The sequence below is a fragment of the Trichosurus vulpecula genome, chromosome 3 (assembly GCF_011100635.1).
Source record: "Trichosurus vulpecula isolate mTriVul1 chromosome 3, mTriVul1.pri, whole genome shotgun sequence".
Taxonomy (NCBI): domain Eukaryota; kingdom Metazoa; phylum Chordata; class Mammalia; order Diprotodontia; family Phalangeridae; genus Trichosurus; species Trichosurus vulpecula.
In genome coordinates, this window is record NC_050575.1 from 273,833,333 (window position 1) to 273,852,103 (window position 18,771).

General features: G+C 37.3%; 1 protein-coding gene across 2 annotated transcripts in view; it reads right to left on the reverse strand.

Moving 5' to 3' along the window:
- KIF16B (kinesin family member 16B) overlaps positions 1-18,771 on the reverse strand; it is a 385,946-nt gene that overhangs the window by 51,003 nt on the left and 316,172 nt on the right. For both annotated transcript variants that reach the window (XM_036749261.1, XM_036749260.1), the window contains one exon: positions 981-1,064. In XM_036749261.1, the coding sequence (XP_036605156.1) occupies positions 981-1,064 (84 nt within the window). The remainder of the gene's footprint in view (positions 1-980; positions 1,065-18,771) is intronic.

Here is an 18,771-nt window from a genome sequence, read left to right on the forward strand (position 1 = left end):
TCCTTCATTGTTTTCAAATAACACATGATAATATTGTCCTTTGTATTTAGAGCCTTTTCAAAAAGGATGTTTTGAATTGTTTCTCCAACAGTGGCACTGGATTATAGTGAGTTACCTAAATCTTCTCTCTGATTTCCCTCACCACCACACATCCATGTGAGCATGTGCATGCATGTGTATGCACACACATGTGTACGTACATGAGTGTGCACACACACACTTACAGACATGCACACATACACTTCTGCAAGGCCAGAGAATCTACAATTAGAGAATCGAGTATTTCCATTACCTTGAAACTAACTGGCTTATATTAGGATCTAATACATAACTTTGGTTCAATGAATACCAGGCTCTAGCTAACTGAGAAACTACATCATGAGAACAAAATTCAAATTGGTTCAGTCAATAATGTTTACTGGATGTGTGGCAGAAAAAGACCACAGTTCTGCTAAATCAAAATTCCATTTCTAGAACTGTCTTGAGAAAGAAAAAAAGTAATTTAAAAAGGCAAATAAAACTTCCCCAGGACAAAAAAATAGGTGTCTGTCTTTTCACTTCCAACTATTCTTATATAGTTATGATGATCCTATACTGTAAATCTTTAGTTAATTAATTCTAAATTTTTAGCAACAAGATTCTTAACCTCATCCTGTATTGAACACCATCTGTCTGTGGTGAATATTTAGCTTTCACTCACAACCTGCTTCCTAGCCCTTCCTTAACTAAATGTAGCTTCTTAGAAGAGATGAAAGTTTTCCATTCAACCAGAAGGGGTATGAGGACATGTTCTATAAATAGGCCAGTTTTATTACTTTGTAATCTCCTGCTGCCATCTCCTGTGTTAAACGAAGAAGCCACTTGTCACTTTTGAATAAAAATTAATAATACTTCTCTGATAGGAATGATTTTTATTGGTCAATCAGATTGGATATTTCCTAAATGAAAAAAAAATTGGAGAAAAAAGTTGATTCTCTTACCTCTAAATGACTCCGGCGTTCAGCAATTACTCTCTCATCTTTATTCCCAAAGAGCTTCTTTGGGGGGAATTCTAAAGTAGCAAGCTGAAACGTACAAGAAAGGATACATTAACATCATACCTGCAAGTTTTTAATAGAAATAGATATTTTAGTTTGAATTATGAAGTAGGAATCAACGTAGTTTAATAGGTTACCAAATCACGAGCCCTGAGTTCTTGTCTTGAACTCTATCACTAAATTTTGTGAGATCTTGGCCAAGATCTCTCTAGGCCTTGGTTTTCTCACCTGGAAAACAAGGAGCTTGGCCTAGATTGTCAATAGGGACCTTTCTAATTCAGTCTCTAGCAATCACCTTTGTTCAGTTAAGAACTGATGAAATAAATTAAATATTATACTGACAATTTTTAAAAAGAAGCCATCTCTTTCGAAGATGGACAAGTACTCAAGTTTTTCCTACTGTCCACATGAGGACTATATCCACATCTAAAATCCTTAATTTCAAAACACAAATGAAATGAAAGCTTTAACTGGTACACAACTAAGTAATATTTATGCATACTTCCCATGTGAAAAATATATTCTTGTTCTTGACTCCATATGCCTACTCTGGTGTACAAATTTGCCCTTAGCAAAGGTTTATATTCACTCAAGTTAACAAGCATTTATTAAGCACTTAAATATGTCAAGAATGATGCTGAGGCCTGAGGATTTTAAGAAAAGCAAGAAGAGGTCATTGGCTTCAAAGAGAACACCTTCTCCTGGAAATCTAAGTACATACTAGCTATATAGAGAGCATATCTATTTCAAAGGTAATTTGAAGGTGGGCTTTGCATTTAATCTTGAAGGAAGCCAAAGAAGCTAAGAGGCGGAATATTGCAGGCATGGGGAGTTGGGGGGGAGAGGGTAACCAATACAAAGGCACGGACATGGCAGACAAAGTATCTTGGTCCAGAAACTGTAGCAGGCTAAGAGTTAGACTGTGGAATATGTGGAAGGAAGTAATATGTAAAAAGACTGGAAAGGTAGGATGGGACCAGTTTTTAAGAACTTTAAATGCCAAGTAGAGGATTTTATATTTGATCTTGGAGGTAACAAGGAGCCACTAGACTTCACTGAACAGATGACACAGTCACACCTAGGCTTTAGAAAAATCACCTTGGAATGAGGAAGAGCTTTGAAGCAAGAAGCCCAGCTAGAAAACTATTGCAGTAGCCCAGGGGAAAGAGTTCTAGGTAAGAAGAGAAGGAAGGAGAAGGGAGAAGAAAATAAACATTTATATAGTGTCTACTATGTCCTAGGCACTGTGCTAAATGCCTTTTACAAATATGATCTTGTTCGGTTCTACCCTAGGTCTCTGGTATAGGAATGGAGAGAAGTACTTAGCACAATGCCTGGCACACAGTAGGTGTTTAACACTTGCTGATTTGAGAAAGGGATATATATGAGAGATATTGAGAAAGGAGAAATACAAAGATTTGGCAACAGATTAGATATGAAGAATGAGTGAGAGGGAAGAGTCGAAGGTGGAAGCCTAGGTTTCTAGGATGATAGTGCTACCTTCACCAGTAATAGGGAAGTCTGGGAGGGGGAAGAGTTTGGAGCAAAAGATGAATTCTGTTTTGGATATGCTGATGTGTCCAAGAGGATGCTGGAGAATAGTGACAGTAGCTCAGGAGAGATTAGGGTGGAATACATAGAACTGGGAATCATCTGTATAGAGATGATATCTTCTTAGAAATACTGGAACTGAAGTAATTAGAGTCCCACCAAAAAAACACCCTGTGAGAAAAAAAATCTAATCAGTATTGTTTGTGTTAATACAGTAAGTGCTAACTAGCAACAGCTGGAAGGGACCTGAGAGATCATTTTGACTAAATCTCTCATTTCCAGAGATTTCAGTTATTTCATATTTGTCTAAGACCACAGAACTAGTGAATGGCAAGCTGAAATTAGGATTAGGGTTTCCCTACTCCTACTTCCATGCTATTAAGCCATGGGCAAAAAAGCACCAAGAGTCACCATTTGCCTCTCTTCTGTAAGAAATCTAATTCTGAAAAACAGGATCCCAAAGAGAGTCATTAGACAAGAATTTACCATTATAGGAACTAATGTTATGCACATGTAGTTTATTCATGTGTAAAAAAGCCATTCCTTAAATGGGGATCCACGGAGTAGGAAAAAATACCATTTATATTTGTACATGTACACTTTGATAATAGGTCAATGATAGACTGGAACCCTGGCCTCATGATTCCTAATACAGTGTTCTTCTTGTGTCATCCTGAAACTATCAGGATATGGTAGCTTAGAGATTTCAAGAATGAAGCTTTTAGAACAATAAGCTGATGACTCTGACAGATGTATTTTATGATTTTACAAAATCTCTTACATCTATTATCTCATATGTTCTCATTTTTGCTCTTTCTGTATTTGCTCCCCAATCTGACTCCTGCCCTTCCATTCAGTTATTCAAACTCTGATCATTATCACAACAGTTTGCGTATGTGTACCTGCATGAGCATGCCTATATGTACATGTTTTGCTTTGTCAAGGGATTTCTTCCTTTGGCATCTTACCCAAGGAGTTCTTGGGAGCCTGCTAGTATGACAGACTTTCATCTCTAGTGCACTTTAATGAGGAAAGATACTTCTCTGCCAGTCATTTGGTTTTCATCTGGCCAAGATTTACTTGTCTATGAATCTCTCTCCCCTGCCATGTAGTCAGGGATTGGGTCTGAATGCTTGGCAGTCACTCTTTCACAGTTTGGTTGTTTTGTCATTTTCTTCTGTGGATGATGAAGTGATATGTTTTATGTCAAGGAAAATTTACAAACTGGTTTTCTTGCTAAACTCAAGTGGTGAATTGAAAGGATTTCAGAAGAACTGCATCATGTAGAGGAAGACCTAACATCCTTCATTTCTTCTTAAACAATAGTATTTTCTTTCCTACACCAAATAAACCTAACTCATTATGATTTGTGTCTCAAACATATGTAACTTTTTGCATGTGAGTTTAAAAGTTGGAGGAAATCTTAGAAACCATCTAGCCTAATCCCTTCATTTTCTAAAGGAGGAAGTACATTCAGGCCCAGAGAAGTTAAATAATTAGCCCAATCACTCAGCTAATATGGAACTAGAACTCAAATCAGATACTCAATCCTTAGTACTTTTTTATCAGTGGACAACCAAAGTAAAAGGCTTCAAGGTCCTATGAGGAAGTGACCCCTTATGAAAATGATGGGTGGAGACTGGAGAGAATGGTCTGGCCAGGGTACTTGTAGCATTAAAGGAAAAGTCATTTGTAAAATTTTTCTTGGAGGCATGGGATTTTAACTTGAGGGTAGCTCCTCTCACTGAACTATATAGAAACTAGAAAACAGACAGTTTGTCCAACCTTGCAATAGTTTCTAGCTGGAGTTAGGCAGGTGAGTCTAAGCAATAGAAGTCAAATTAATCTCACTCACAAGGCATACAACTTGTAATAGACAACAACTGACAGGGAGTGGTATGATCTGGAAAATATGGGGCATCTTGGCTGCTATCCTGAGTGGTACAAAAGGATATAAAGAAAATTGCATAAGGGTAGCATTTTAAGGGGTTTAAAAATGATATAGTATATAAATTCAAGATGCTGGCTACCTGTAGGTATAACAACATCTGTGTTCTCACTTAGCTCATGATTACACATACATCCAAAGTAAAATGGAGAGCCGAGACCATTATCTAAATTTTGAAAAGGGAATAAAAACCACTAAAACACTTTCATCAGAAGTAACAGGATAATGGAGGCAAAACTTAGTATCTTCCCTTAATTATCCTGCCTCCCCACTTTACTTGGCACACACAGATACAAGCTTAGTGTACCTACTTTATTACATTTGTTATATGGTACTTTTTCCCTACAGACTAGAGAATTTCAACATTTCTAAAGACCCACTACAGGGAAAACTGAGCTTCCATCAAGCTGATCAGCTAATAAAGTATAGTTATTTTTATACAACTTATTATAGATCAGGTTTTTCCAACTTAATGCATGGTATTAGGATGCTTTCACTAAAAGTACTACTCACTCCCTGCTTTCCCCACCTATCTAAATAACATCTTTTGAAACATAATGTTCTTAAGACCAAAAAAAAAGGTGGTAAAGAAAGCCTTAGGTTTGGGTGAATAATAGCTACTAGCAAACAATAAACATACCATTTAAATTGGCCTAAATTTTGAAAGGAAAAAAGTAACCATCACCATCTTTATTTGGGTGTGGATCAACTTTGGATAGGCATAAAGCAGTGAAGTCTGCCAAATAAGTCAAGGAACTGAAACTGAAAACCTCCATGAGGACCTTACTGTGAAGACTGCTGCTGGAAGTTCAGAAAGGATTACTTTATTATGAGATTGCATCATTCTATAGTCAGCATAGCTAATGATTCCATATTACTTTTTTTTCATCTCTGTTAAGACTTTAGGGCCCAGGAAATTTTCTACAGTGGGAGGTAGATGGAACAAAATTTATTAGACACCCCACCAGATGTGGGACTGCCTCCAATCCTCTCTAGGATACAGAGAAGACAGTTAATGCTACCCTTTCCTAAATGCATTCTGGGCAGGAAAAGCATGGTGGGGAACAGAGTGAACTGTGTGCTGTCTATCTTGGCATCCTCACTTGCTTCTGATGATCTCAGTGTTTTGGGCTCTCATGAGAAAGACAAGAGTGAATAGCTGCTGATTGGGACTGCATGGGGAAGCAGAATGATTATTCCCAGACATGTTCTGAAGATGTGGCATGGTGAGTACGAGAATTGGCCTTAGAGTTCTTCATATTTTAGCAACTACAGGACTGGGAGTCATTAGGAGAATAGATCCAGAACACCCAAGACTGCCAGCATCCTCAAACTCAATGTGTCCAAAATGGAACACATTATCTTTTCCCCCATTCTCCAAACTCCTTCTTCTTCCAAACTTCCATATTTCTGTTGAGAGTACCACCATCTTTCCAGTTACCTAGGGTCCTAACCTCAAAGTCAACCTCAATTTCTCCTCCTCCCTCATACACAGTCAACTGACAAGTCTTGTCCAGTCTACCTGCACAACATCTTTAAATCACTTTCCTTTTCCTTACTCATACAGACCATCAATCTTTGTCAAGAACTCTCTCCTGCACTATTTCAATTGCCTTCTAAGTCAATAGTAGCCACTGTGTTGATAGACTGGGATACAGAGAAAGGCAAAAATAGTTCCCACTCTAAGGAATTTACAACCTCATGAGGGAGACAATATGCACACAAGGTGCAAATAAGATCTATACAGGTAGGTTCGAGGTAATCTCAGGGGGAAGATTCAGTGGGTCAGGAAAGCTTTTTGCAGAAGGTGGGATTTAGTTGACATTTGAAGGAAACCAGGAAGTCTCCTAATTGGTCGCCCTTTAAGAGACTCTCTGCTTTCCACTCCCCACTTTGTTGCGGTTGTTATCTAAAGTAAAAGTCATACCATGCTGCTCCCCAACTCAAACTGAAGTAGCTTCATATTGACTCTAGGATTAAACACAGACTCTTCTGTTTGTAATTTAATGCCTTGCCGACATTATTAGATCTTCCTCCCCCTCACTGACTCTTCAACGTGGTCAACCTGTGGTGTGGTTCCTCATACCTGACATTCCATTTCCCATGTCCATGTCATCTTTGAGAAGGGATCTTTGGGCTAGATGATCCACCGACCAGTAATGAACTTTTCCTCCCCTCTGCCTCTTAGAATCACTCATTCCCTTTACTAAAGAACCACTTTTTGTATGAAATCTTTCCAGATTCCTGCAGCTGCTAAAACTATCCTTCTTACAAACAAAACAAAGCAAAACAAAACCCTTGTATTTATTTTGTGTGTACTTATCTATGTATGGGTTTGGAGAAACTTTGATTTTTGTCTTTGTGCCTCTAGAGCCATGACACATAATTCAAAGGATAAGGACTGGACCCATAATGTCATTGGTATAGGAAATATTGTAAGTAAAAAGAGTATATTTGAATTTGTTTTATTCACCACTCATTTATTTTATAATTATAATTAGAAAAATCACCTTGATTTCTCTCTAAAACTGACCCCAAAATGAGAATGTGGTAATGAAAAATAGTATTGTGACAGTCTATCCAGGGCCCAAAAAATTAGTTGGCTACACAAAAATATTAAAGACACAGCCAGCAACCATCTTACAACACTCCTGAGTCTACGAGAACCAAAATAAGATGTAACTAGGAAAGATTTAGTAAAATAAAATAAAAATACAATAAAACATAGATAATGTTAATATGTGGTTTTCTAAGTCAATGTGCAGCCAACAGGCATCCTAATGCACAGCTTTGTGGCCCCCATTTTGATTTGAGTTTGTTACCACTGGGCTACAACTACATCAACAATACTACAAAGAACACTAGGATATCTGGGTTCTAGTCTTGGCTTCCTCTAAATTACTGGAGTGATCATAACAAGTCACTTAACTTCCCTAGTTAGGTGGTACGATGGATAGAGTGCAAGGCCTGGAGTTAGGAAGACTCCTCATTTGAGTTCAAATCTGGCCTCAGACACTTAGTAGCTGAGTGACCCTGTGCAAGACACATAATCCTCTTTGCCTCAGTTTGCTCATCTATAAAATTGCTAGAGTAAGAAATTGCAAACTGCTCTAGTATCTTTGCAAAGAAAACCCCAAATGGGGTCATGAAGAGTTGGACACAGCTGAACAACAGCTAATTTCCCTCATCTATTAAATGAGAGGGATGCACTAGATAATCACTCAGTCTCCTTTCACCTTTAAAATTTGATTTAGTATAATTGGGCCTCAGTTTTCTTACCTGTAAAAGGAAAGACACAGTCTTGATAAACTTTCTTTCTGACTCTGACAATCGATATATTCACACAGTGACTACTAAGATCTTTCAAAGATGAATTAAAAGTTGTGAGCCTGTAGAATCTACTGCCAAATGTTGAATGACACACCAGAGTTTTAGGCTATATTACTATTAAAGAACACAGTGACTTAAAAGAAAATAGTGGGGCTCTCATTTGAAGCAATGCTCAAATCCACAGAACCAGGACTGAGACCACACCAATAAACAGAGAAATTTATTCATGCTGCTTTTCAAAAGGTTACAGAAAAAGAAAGAAACAGAAAGAAGTGGGTCAGCAGTATTCACGGGGAAAAAAAAATACTTCAAATTGCATCTTCTCCTGCAACAAAAAAGCAGTAGTTTTTACCCTGTTGAGGTGGTAGGAAATGGTGCAAGGTTGTTGGAATTCTTACAGGGAAAATGACAATTACAATAAAAGTAAATGGTCATATACGACCAGAATAAATTGAAGTATTATTTGTGAGGAAAATGTTAGCTGTGGAGAAGAGAAAATTTAGCATCAGACCTAAGGTGATCTTGGTATAATACAAAATCATGCAATTTGATTACATAGAATACAATAGAGGAAAGAAAGATATTGGAATAAAACAAAGTATTTCATTAGTCTAAGAGAAATCCAATATAAAATGTACTTTATTCTTTAATTTAGTAAATAGTCAAAATGAATGATGAAATAAATTTTAATAAATTTCAATAAATTAAAAGAACAGAATGAATAACTTTAATTTAGTTCCTGCCAATGTCCACAGAGAATATTTTTCCTTTGTGAAGTTCTTTTGTGTTTCTGGTCTGAGCTCCAAGTTTTCCACTGTGGATTTTTTAGCATCAAGTTTCTAACTTAAAATAAATCTACAACATGAGCAATCCACATAATCAAAAAGGCCAAAAGGTCATTTTGTGAAAGTCAGAGAATTTTAAAATTATTGTCTGTAATCCCTCTGGAGAAAGGGAAAGCCCTAAAATTTCTTTTTTTTTTCCTGTTACATGTGAATCCTACTTAATATTCTTTCTGTTGATTATACTTTATCACTTCAAGGAATTGTAATTCCATTAGTGTGAGTTCTGTTTCCATTGATTCAGTCTGCAATCTTTTGATGTCTTATTGAGTCAACTTTGTTACGGCCAAAAAAAAAAAATCAACTCTGTTATGTTCTTTTTGCTGTGGGCTGATTTTAATGAGTCTCTCTGAATCTAGTTAGCCCTGTTCTAGCAATCAATCAACAAGCATTTATTAAGCACCTATTAAGTACCAGCCACTGTGCTACCTGCTGGGGACGGAAAAATAAAACTGAAATGGTACCTGCCCTAAAGGAGCATACAGTGTATCAAAACAGACAATAATAATAATATTAACAAGCATTTATATACTTCCTACTGTATGCCAGGCTTTCTGTTAAGTACTGTATAAATATCATCTCATTTTATCCAGACAACAACCCTAGGAGGTAGGTGCTATTATTATCCCCATTATACAGTTGAGGAAACTGAGATAGGCAGAGGTTAAGTCTCTTGCCCAGGTTCACAGGGTTAGTAAGTGTCTGAGGCTGGATTTGAACTTAGACCTTCCCGACTTCAGGCCCAGCCTTCTATGTGGCTGCCTAGATGTGTACGCATACAAGCACATGCAAATTAAATAGACAGTAGTTTGGGATTTAGGAGGTCCATTGGGGGAATAAGAAAGGCCTCACATAGGAAGAGGTACTTGAGCTGAGAAGTTCTAAGAGGCAGCAATTAAAAGTGCATTTCAGGGGTGAAGGAATAGAGAGCCTGCGCAAACATTTGCAGAAGGGATTCTGGAGAGTCAAATGTAAGGAAAAGCATGAAGGCCAGTTTAACTAGTCTGCAGGATATGTGAAGGGGTACACATTATACATAATAAGGCTGAAAAGATAGGTTAGAGTCAGGTTCAAAGGGCTTTAAATGCAAAAGAGAGGAGTTCGTGTTTGAACTAAGAGGTACAGGGAGGCACTGAAGCTTCATCAGTTGAAGAATGACATTGTCAACCCTTTGCTATAGGAAAATTGAAGCTATTTCAATTAGCTGTGTGACACTGGGCAAGTCACTTAACGCTATTTGCTTTGGTTCCTCATCTGTAAAATGAGTTGTCAATGTAAACAGCAAACTATCCCAGTATCTTCGCCAAGAAAACCACAAATGGAGTCACGAAAAGTCGGATTCAACTGAACAACAGCAACAATACCTGCTTGGAGGATGGACTAGAACAGGGTGAGATGGGAGACAGAGGCCTATTAGGAGGACAGTGAAATAGTCCAGGTGACCTGCAGTGAGTGTCAGCACTAGTGATTCAGAGTCAGATTTGAAAATATACAAATCTAGGTCCCCATTCTACACCACGCCATTTCGCCCAAGACTAATATTCTCCTTTCTTGTCTCCTTTCAGGACAGGATCCTCAGCATTTACTCACCTGCCACATTTTCTTTTATAAGGTGTTCCATTAGCAAATGGATTGAATCATGCTCTCAGACAGCCAAAGGAAGCTAGCAAAATTCCCTAGACTAAGATTAAAACTTCTTTCAATTGCCTATATCCATGGTCTCAGACAACTATTTGACTTAGTGCCCCAGGTCTGCACACTAAACCAGAGGTAGCAAATTGAAAAAAGAAAGGGGATCCCTGTGGCTACATATTGACTTGGAAAACCACAAATTGACATTCTCTATGTTGTATTGTCTTTTTATTTATTTCGTTAAACATCTCCCAATTATGTTTTAATTGGGAGAAGCTACTTTGATAGCTCTGCTCCAAACCATGCTAGCGTGATGGCGCTTGCCCACGTTTGGATCTGATGGCACAGAGTTTGAGAAGCCAGGGTCACTTCCATACCAACTGACTATAACCTCACCTTTTGTGCGAGGCTAGATACTGCACAGAGGATTAGAGCTTCAAGAGGGGACAGACAGATGTAATAAAGATAAGAATTAGGGCTAGAAAAGTAGAGGATAAAGGTGTTGGCATCCTTACTTAGCTTTTGTTCATATGCTAACTTCATTTCTAGATCAATAAAAGAAAATGCTGGCGAGTCTCACCTCTTTACTCCAGTAGCCATAAAGCTCATGTGAAGTATTTTGTCAACAGTTCCTGGAAAACATTTGGGGATACAGACTCACAATTAGGGAGGTACTGAAGGTAAAGCAAATTCCTAACACTAAGTCAAATAGTTGTCTGAGACCATGGACTTCAAATCAGCACCATACACAGGCAACTGAAAGAATAGATTCAATCTTAGCCCAGGGAATTTTCCTAGCTTCCTTTGGCCATCTGGGTAGAAGCCGCTCTGTAAGAGGGAGAAATACAATTCTTTTAAAGCATAGTTAAAAGCTATGGGTGAGCTACCACTCCTAATCAGGTAGAAAACAGAAGCTAGCAGCAGAATGTCCCAGGCTAGGATTAAGCTTATTTTATGTGCCTAAATGCTGAGTACCAAAGGTCTTTTAATTGCCAAATGTAAGCAGCCTTTGACACAGCTGGTCACCCTCTTTTCTTTGATTCTCTCTTCTCTCTAGGTTTTCCAGATACCAGTCTCTCTTGGTTCTCCTCTGACCTATGTGACCACTCCTTCGAAGTCTCGACTGAGATCCTCATCCAGGTCATGCCTAACATGGGCCTCCTTCAGGGCTCTGTCCTGAATCTTTTTCTCTTCTCCCTCCATGCTATTTCCCTTGGTAATCTGATCAGCAACCACAGATTTGATTATCATCTCTAAGCTAATGATTCTTATCCAGCCCTAACCCATCTGTTTTGTATCTCCAACTGCATATTAGACATATCAAACAGGATGGCTTGTAGACATCTTAATTCCACATATTTTCCCTGCCACATTCCCCCCATTGAAACTTCCCCATTATTGTCAAGGGTACCACCATTTTCTCAGCCTCCCAACCTAGGTGTAATCCCCAATGCCTTACTATCTTTCACTCCTCTCATATTCAATCTGTTGCCAAGGCCTATCTATTTATCTTTGAAACACCTCTCCAATATGCCTCCTTCTCTCCTCTAATAATAATGATAATATCTGACATCTATATTATATCAGGCACTATTTTAAGGGTTTTACAATTACTGTCTCATTTGATCCTCACAAAAACCTTAGAGATCGCTGCTATTATTAACACTCCCCCCCCCACACACACCTCCCCACCCCCCGCGCACACTTTATGAAGAAACTAAGTCAGATAAAATTTAAGTGACTTGCCTAGGGTCACACAGCTAATAACTGTCTGAAGCTGGATTTGAACTCAGTTCTTCCTGACTCCAAACCCAGTGCTCAATCTACTGGACCAACTAGCTGCCCCAGTATCCTCTGATACTGCAGTCACTGTGGTCTAAGTTCTCATCATGCTTGGACTATTGTAATGGCCTGCTGGCTGGTTTGTCTGTCATGAGTCTCTCATCACTCCAATCTACCTTCCACTCAGCTCCCTCCTCCTCAATAAAATCTCCTATTTCCATTCAGCTGTCAAAGTTATTTTCCTAAAGCACAGATCCAACCATGTCACCCTCCTCCTCAATAAACTCTAGTGGCTCCCTATTAGCCCCAGGATCAAATCTAAAACCTAGTCTTTATAACCTATGGTCCCATCCCCTCCATTCTAGTTTTCTTATACCTCCCCCACACACAAACCCAGTGTGCTCTACAACCCAGTGATACTGGTCTTCTTTCTCTCTATTCCAGGCATTTTCACTGGCTGTCTCCCATATCTGGACTGCTTTCCTTCCTCATCTTTGTCTCCTGGCTTTCCTCGCTTTCTTCTAGTCCTAACTAAAATTACACCATCTAGAGGAAGGTACCTTTCCCAATCCCTCTTAATTCCAATGCCTTTCCTCTGTTGATTATTTCCTACTCACCCTATATATAGCTTGTTTGTACATAGTTGTTTGCACATTGTCTCCCCCATCAGATTCTGAGTTCCCTGAGGGCAAGGACCATCTTTTGCCTTTCTTTGTGTCCCAGGGCTCAGCACAGTGCTTGGCACACGGTAGCAGCTACTAAATAACAGCTTACATAAATTGACTGACAAATCTGGTGTTGTCGGAGTGCTTGTTCTTAGGAAATTCTTTGTAAATCCTTTTAGCTCCATATTTTTAAGTCTGTAACCCCCCCCCCCAAAAAAAATCTATCACAAGGACTCTGCTCAAAACCAACAAACAAAAGGAACCTGGAAAGGAGCTGTATAGAGGTTAAGGAGTCAAGGTGAATCTTACTTTCAAGATCCTTGGCCTGCCGTGCGAATGAAGTTAGAGCAAGAATAAAAGCTAAGAGAATAAGCCAGAGCTGTCCACTCTGCAGATCCACATTCCTGCTTTTCTCACATACACCTACTGCAAACAAAAATTGCCAACTTTTCTAGGTGTACTTAAGATTTTCTTGTCTCTGTACTTCAACAAAAATATTTAACAAACATTTATTAAGATCCTACAAGGTATACTGGGATGAAATATTTTAAGTCAGACAAAATTTTAATTTCTTAATTATGTTACATCAGAATTTAAATTTGTCTCAACACATCAATTCTGTCTCAAAAATTAGTTTTAATATTCCCATGACCTAAATCTAGCCTATTATATTGGAGGCATATAGCATAGGCTCTAGTGTTAATATTTTTTCCATCACTCAGAATGTCTATTAAAAAGACAAATTCAACATGATATAAGTTTGTTTTCATTAGAAGCATTTCTCTTTTAGCTCAATTCACTTTTAGAGACCAGAGACATCTAGTAGTTAAGTACAGGTGGTGTCAGAAGAGACAGATAACAAAATATTTGATAAATGGCATCATTATTTCTTCAGATATAAATAATGGCAGCACTGAAATGCAGAAAAGAAATTAAAATGAGTAATAAAAATTCATGCCTGTCTTTTATGATTCCATAAAAATTAAACAGCTTAAACTGGATTTTAAATCGCTTAAAGAAAACTGAGGACAACTAATAAAATCATGGAATCTTTACAACTTAAGAAAAACATTTAGCTGCTTTTGTGATACCTAATAAAAGGTATATTTGTCATTCCTCATGCAAGTTGAATATTCTCTACTTTTATATCTCATAGTTATTTGACTACAGCTAGTTTTAACAATTAGAGGGGTAAAATTCTTTGTAGTAATGCAGTCAGTCAAGCCAGACATTACTTGTCTTCTGCACATAAACTCACCTAAATGACATCTGGCAGTTTATGAAACATCCTTGCCTTATGAGTTTGTCTAATGCTGTAAATTTCAGCCACTCCAGCTTTTGAGAAATGCTAATAATGAAAACTCATCAAAGAACTGCCATAATTCTTATGGCTGACTAGATGGGTGCATTTCTGGCACTCAAAATTAATGGCAGATCCTAGGGCCTTATAAGAACAGCTGTCACTGAGAAATGTATTTGTGAACAAATAAGCAATACTCCTCTAAGTTTGATTTGTTATAGGCATAAAACAACAACTCTTCAGAACTAGACTGATCATTAATGGGAGAATGGCTGAGCTTTCTGCATTTGATAAGGTAATTTGAGGTCTGATTTCATCTGGAAAGGGTGAAGATAATGCTGGGTGATCTGGTTGATATAGCTGGCAACTATGGCCAAGAGAGTATCAATGCTTCCCACAGAGAGTAGGCCCTTTCTCTTTTCTATTTAGGATCTCAAGTGTGAGATTTTCCTAAATCCATAACTCTAATTGGAGCTTCATTTGTGCAGAATAAGGTATAATGGGGATGAAAATTACAACCTCTTCTCTCTGATGAAATCTTATCTTTGAGTCAACCCCAATCTGTACCAGTGCAGTAAAAATATGCTTGAGGATCATTCATACATACTGCAATACTTTTTTTTTTAAATAAGAATTGGGAAATGTGTTAATTCTATAAATCAACATTTGGCACCTAACGCTTAGACGAAAATTTAAAAATATAGGTGGTTAATCTCTCTCTCTCTCCCTCCATCTCTCTCCTTCCCTCCCTCTCTCTCTCTCTCTCTAAATGCTCCTCTTGGGGGAAAATGTTGCATCATTACCTTCATCAGGATGACTTCTAAAAAGTTCCTCTACTAGAGCAGTCAGGAAAACTGAGTGTCCTGGAGATAATAGACTCATCTAAAGGAAATGTGGATGACACCAGGGAAAAAATCATGGGATGGGGAAACAGGAGATCTGAGTTTGAGTTCTCATTGCACCACTAACTAGCTGAGTAATTTTGGATAAGTCATTCAGCCTCATGAGGCCTGTAAATCAATGGGGTTGAACAAGAACAGGGATTCTTAACCTGAAGTCCATGTCCTTAAAAATTTTTTTATAACTGTATTTCATTATAATTATTTCATTTACAATCCTCTGTATTTTATGCTTCAAAAAATATTCTGAGAAAGGATCCGTCCACAGGCTTCACCAGAAGGCCAAATGCGTCCAGGACACAGAAAAGGTAAAGAAGCCTTGGATTAGATGGATGAATTTTGAAGAGACATATGAATTGCCTACTATGTATAAGACACTGTTATAAGAGCAAAGGATCAATAAATCAAGAGTATTTATCAGGAACCTACTATGTGCCAAAGACTATGCTAGGTACTAGGGATATAAATACAAGGAATAAAACAATCTTACTGGCAAGCTTTCCTCTACCATTAAAATGATATCAATTTACAAATGGTTGGAAAATCCCACTGTTAGTAGTTGAGGAAAAACTGAAGAGAGGTGAAATTTCACAACCTTAAGTAAATTTTATACTCCATCTTTTGTCTTTACTATCCTTTAAGGGACAGAATACAATCAGCTCTTGTAAGAGGAGATAGAGTTAATCATCACCTTTGGGGTGTGGAAGTGATACTATTCTAAGCTATTTGGCTTTAAAATGAATTCAGATTCACAGTTTTGAAAATTGGCTGATGTTCAGAAGAGGAATATGGCAGGTAGGCTTGCATCCTGTATCTGGCAATGTGTCTCCATCATGGCAGGGAGATGCTGGAGTGAGTGGTTATATGCTTGTTAAAGAGTTGTTTATTTCATTATTATTATTGTTAATATATCAATTAGCATAATTAAGAGTAATAGCATACTTCATATAGTTCATTAAAATTCATGATATTCTAATAGTCCATTGGATCTGTGATCCCACTGATGTAAGTACTCCCTCTACTGATAGGGGAATGCATTTTTAAAACTAAACTGTTTAGCATAGTGTAATTTCAAAACTTAAATGTGGTTATTAATGAATGTTTCATCAGTCAAAGAATGAATAGTGAAAAAGCAATATATTACTTGAATAATTTAATGTTATCAAATTGACAAGGCATATTAAATGCATTATCTCATTTGATTAAGCCCAAGAAGCATCTATATACACATTTATGGATCATAGTGTCATACTAGAGAATATGAAGGGATATTATGGGTACATCCTTAATTTTTTGAGGTTCTTTTCATAGAGGGCAACCATGGTATCTCACAAAATTCTCCTTGACACTATAGGCAGAGAGAAAAGATTGGGCTGAAAATTTTACTGATCTCAGTTGAATTTCTTCTATCAATTAACATAATAAATTTTCCAATGGAATATAAACAGACGCTAGTTGCATTTCTCCCTGTGAAGCTGAGAATCAGCAACTGTTTTATCTCATGGACAAAGAAATGGAATCTTATGACACGATGTCCAAGGTGAAAAGGTGAGCCTATAGAGGGAACAGAGCCCAAGTATTTAACTTCAGTCAGTGACTTCCAGTTGATAAGACAACACTGTTGAAGGAAACATGTTCATTCCTCAGTTTCCTGACAATAGTTTAAGTTTGATCACACAGCTATTTAAAAACAAAACAAAATAAAACTGTATAAATCAAGTTGAAAATCAGCACACAGCTTATTCATTGAATGTTCTCAGTGGTTATGGTTGATAGATTTATGTTGTATACTGGGTAGATTTGTACTTTTTATATTAAAATTAGAATGTTATTTGTAAAACTATTTAGAATGTATTTAAAAGACAGATGGTGAATTTTTATTTACAGCTACTGCAGGGATGATAACCATTTATTTTGTACTGCTTTGGGAGAAATTATGTGACAAGTGGAAAAAAAGTGAGAAATGATTCTATCTGTATACAGAAACTGAAAGTGCTTAAACAAATTAGATAACCTTTCGCTCAACTCTCTTCACTCCTGTTAATTTTTAATTTATATCAAGAAAAAACTAGTTTTTGCTCTACTATCTTGTATATTGACTCTTTCTACCCAAAGGACATAACCGTTTTTGACTTTCAGGAACTTCATTGACTTGATATATTTTCTGTGATCTTGATAGCTTAGCTACCTATTCCAGACAGGAGCATGTGGACCAGTGCATCCCTAACGATGATTCACTTTTAGGATTCATGTAGCACTTGGTAGCTGTAGAATTCTCTTTTATCAAGGAGGTCCATTTTTACAGTTCTACAAATTGTGAGGTCATAAGCACCCCCATATACCTTTTAAAAAATAAGATCCTATCCTTTAAAAAATAAGAAGGAAAAAGAGAAGAAAAAAAAGATTTGGATTTTGCAAACTCTATTATTCAATTCAAAAAATTAATAATTCCCAGAATTACCAATTTTTTTTGGAGGGGGGAGGTGAGGCAATTGGGCTTAAGTGACTTGCCCAAGGTCACACAGCTAGTAAGTGTCAAGTATCTGAGGCCAAATTTGAACTCAGGTCCTCCTGACTCCAGGGCCAGTGTTCTATTCACTGAGCTACCTTGCTGCCCCAGCAATTTTTTTTAAATGACAGCTTATGTTGCCTGTCCACCTCCTAGCACAATGCCTTGCACCTAATGGCAACTAATAAATGCCTCTTGTTACAAGTAGGCTGACTGTAACCACACTGAGGAAAGTACTCTTGCCTTAATACAAATGCAAGAGGACAAAAGCTTTTTAAAAAAAAAAAAAAGAATGAACACTTCTGAAGCCCCTAAAACTGTCAGCCATTGTGGTGACCTACTTACATCTTGGCTTGCAGCAATGCTGTATTATTTTAAAACATTAAATTATTTAAAAAACAAAACAAAAATAGGCATCTAGCAAAATTTTTTAAAAGATGTGGGACAGCAAATTTTTTCTTTTTAACTATATATAATGATAAATGTGCTTCTTAAAAGGGATGGGTTTTTTAGGTTTATAAACTAGGGACACTTTAAGATTGCAACAATTATTCAAAAAAGTAAACTTCTTAATATATAAACTATAATTGCAAGTTCCATTTAATAAAAAGAGACTAGGGGAATTGGTTCTTTCTTTGAACACACTACTTGGCTAATATTGATTAAAATTAAAAGGTACTAAGAGGCCTCTGCTGTTCTCAAGAGAATCACAGACATAAAGTTTTCATACAGATAAAGACTAGTGGGAAAATTACTTGCATGATAAATTCCCAAAGGATATGATATTTAACAGATGCGGAGTAATACTCAGCACATTTCATCTGGAGCTCTCACAGCTTTTTTGTAAACAAGCAGTGGAATTATCATTTTGCAGGGTGAAAACTATGAAACTTGGGCCTTCACTTCACTCACGATTCCATAGGAAGTTAATAGAGACACTGAGAATGAAAGCCAGCAGGAGTTATTATTTTGCACAATACAAGAAAGTAGACAACGAAGGCAAAAGAGGTCAAAAGAAAAAGAGAAATTGGGACTTTTTATCAGGAAGAAGGGGCTGAGTTGTTTTTTTTTTGTTGTTGTTGTTGTTGTTTGTTTTCAAATCCCACTACTGCTATTGGATTACAGAGAGAACTCTCAATCTGAATCTGATGACAAGGTGGTTAATACCCGTCCTCAAGGACTGGTTTCTTTTGCCTTTAAAATTACAGAGTGGGGACAGTGGGATACTTTTCTTTGGGAATTCTTCCATAGGAATTAACCTACTGCCTCACTTAAG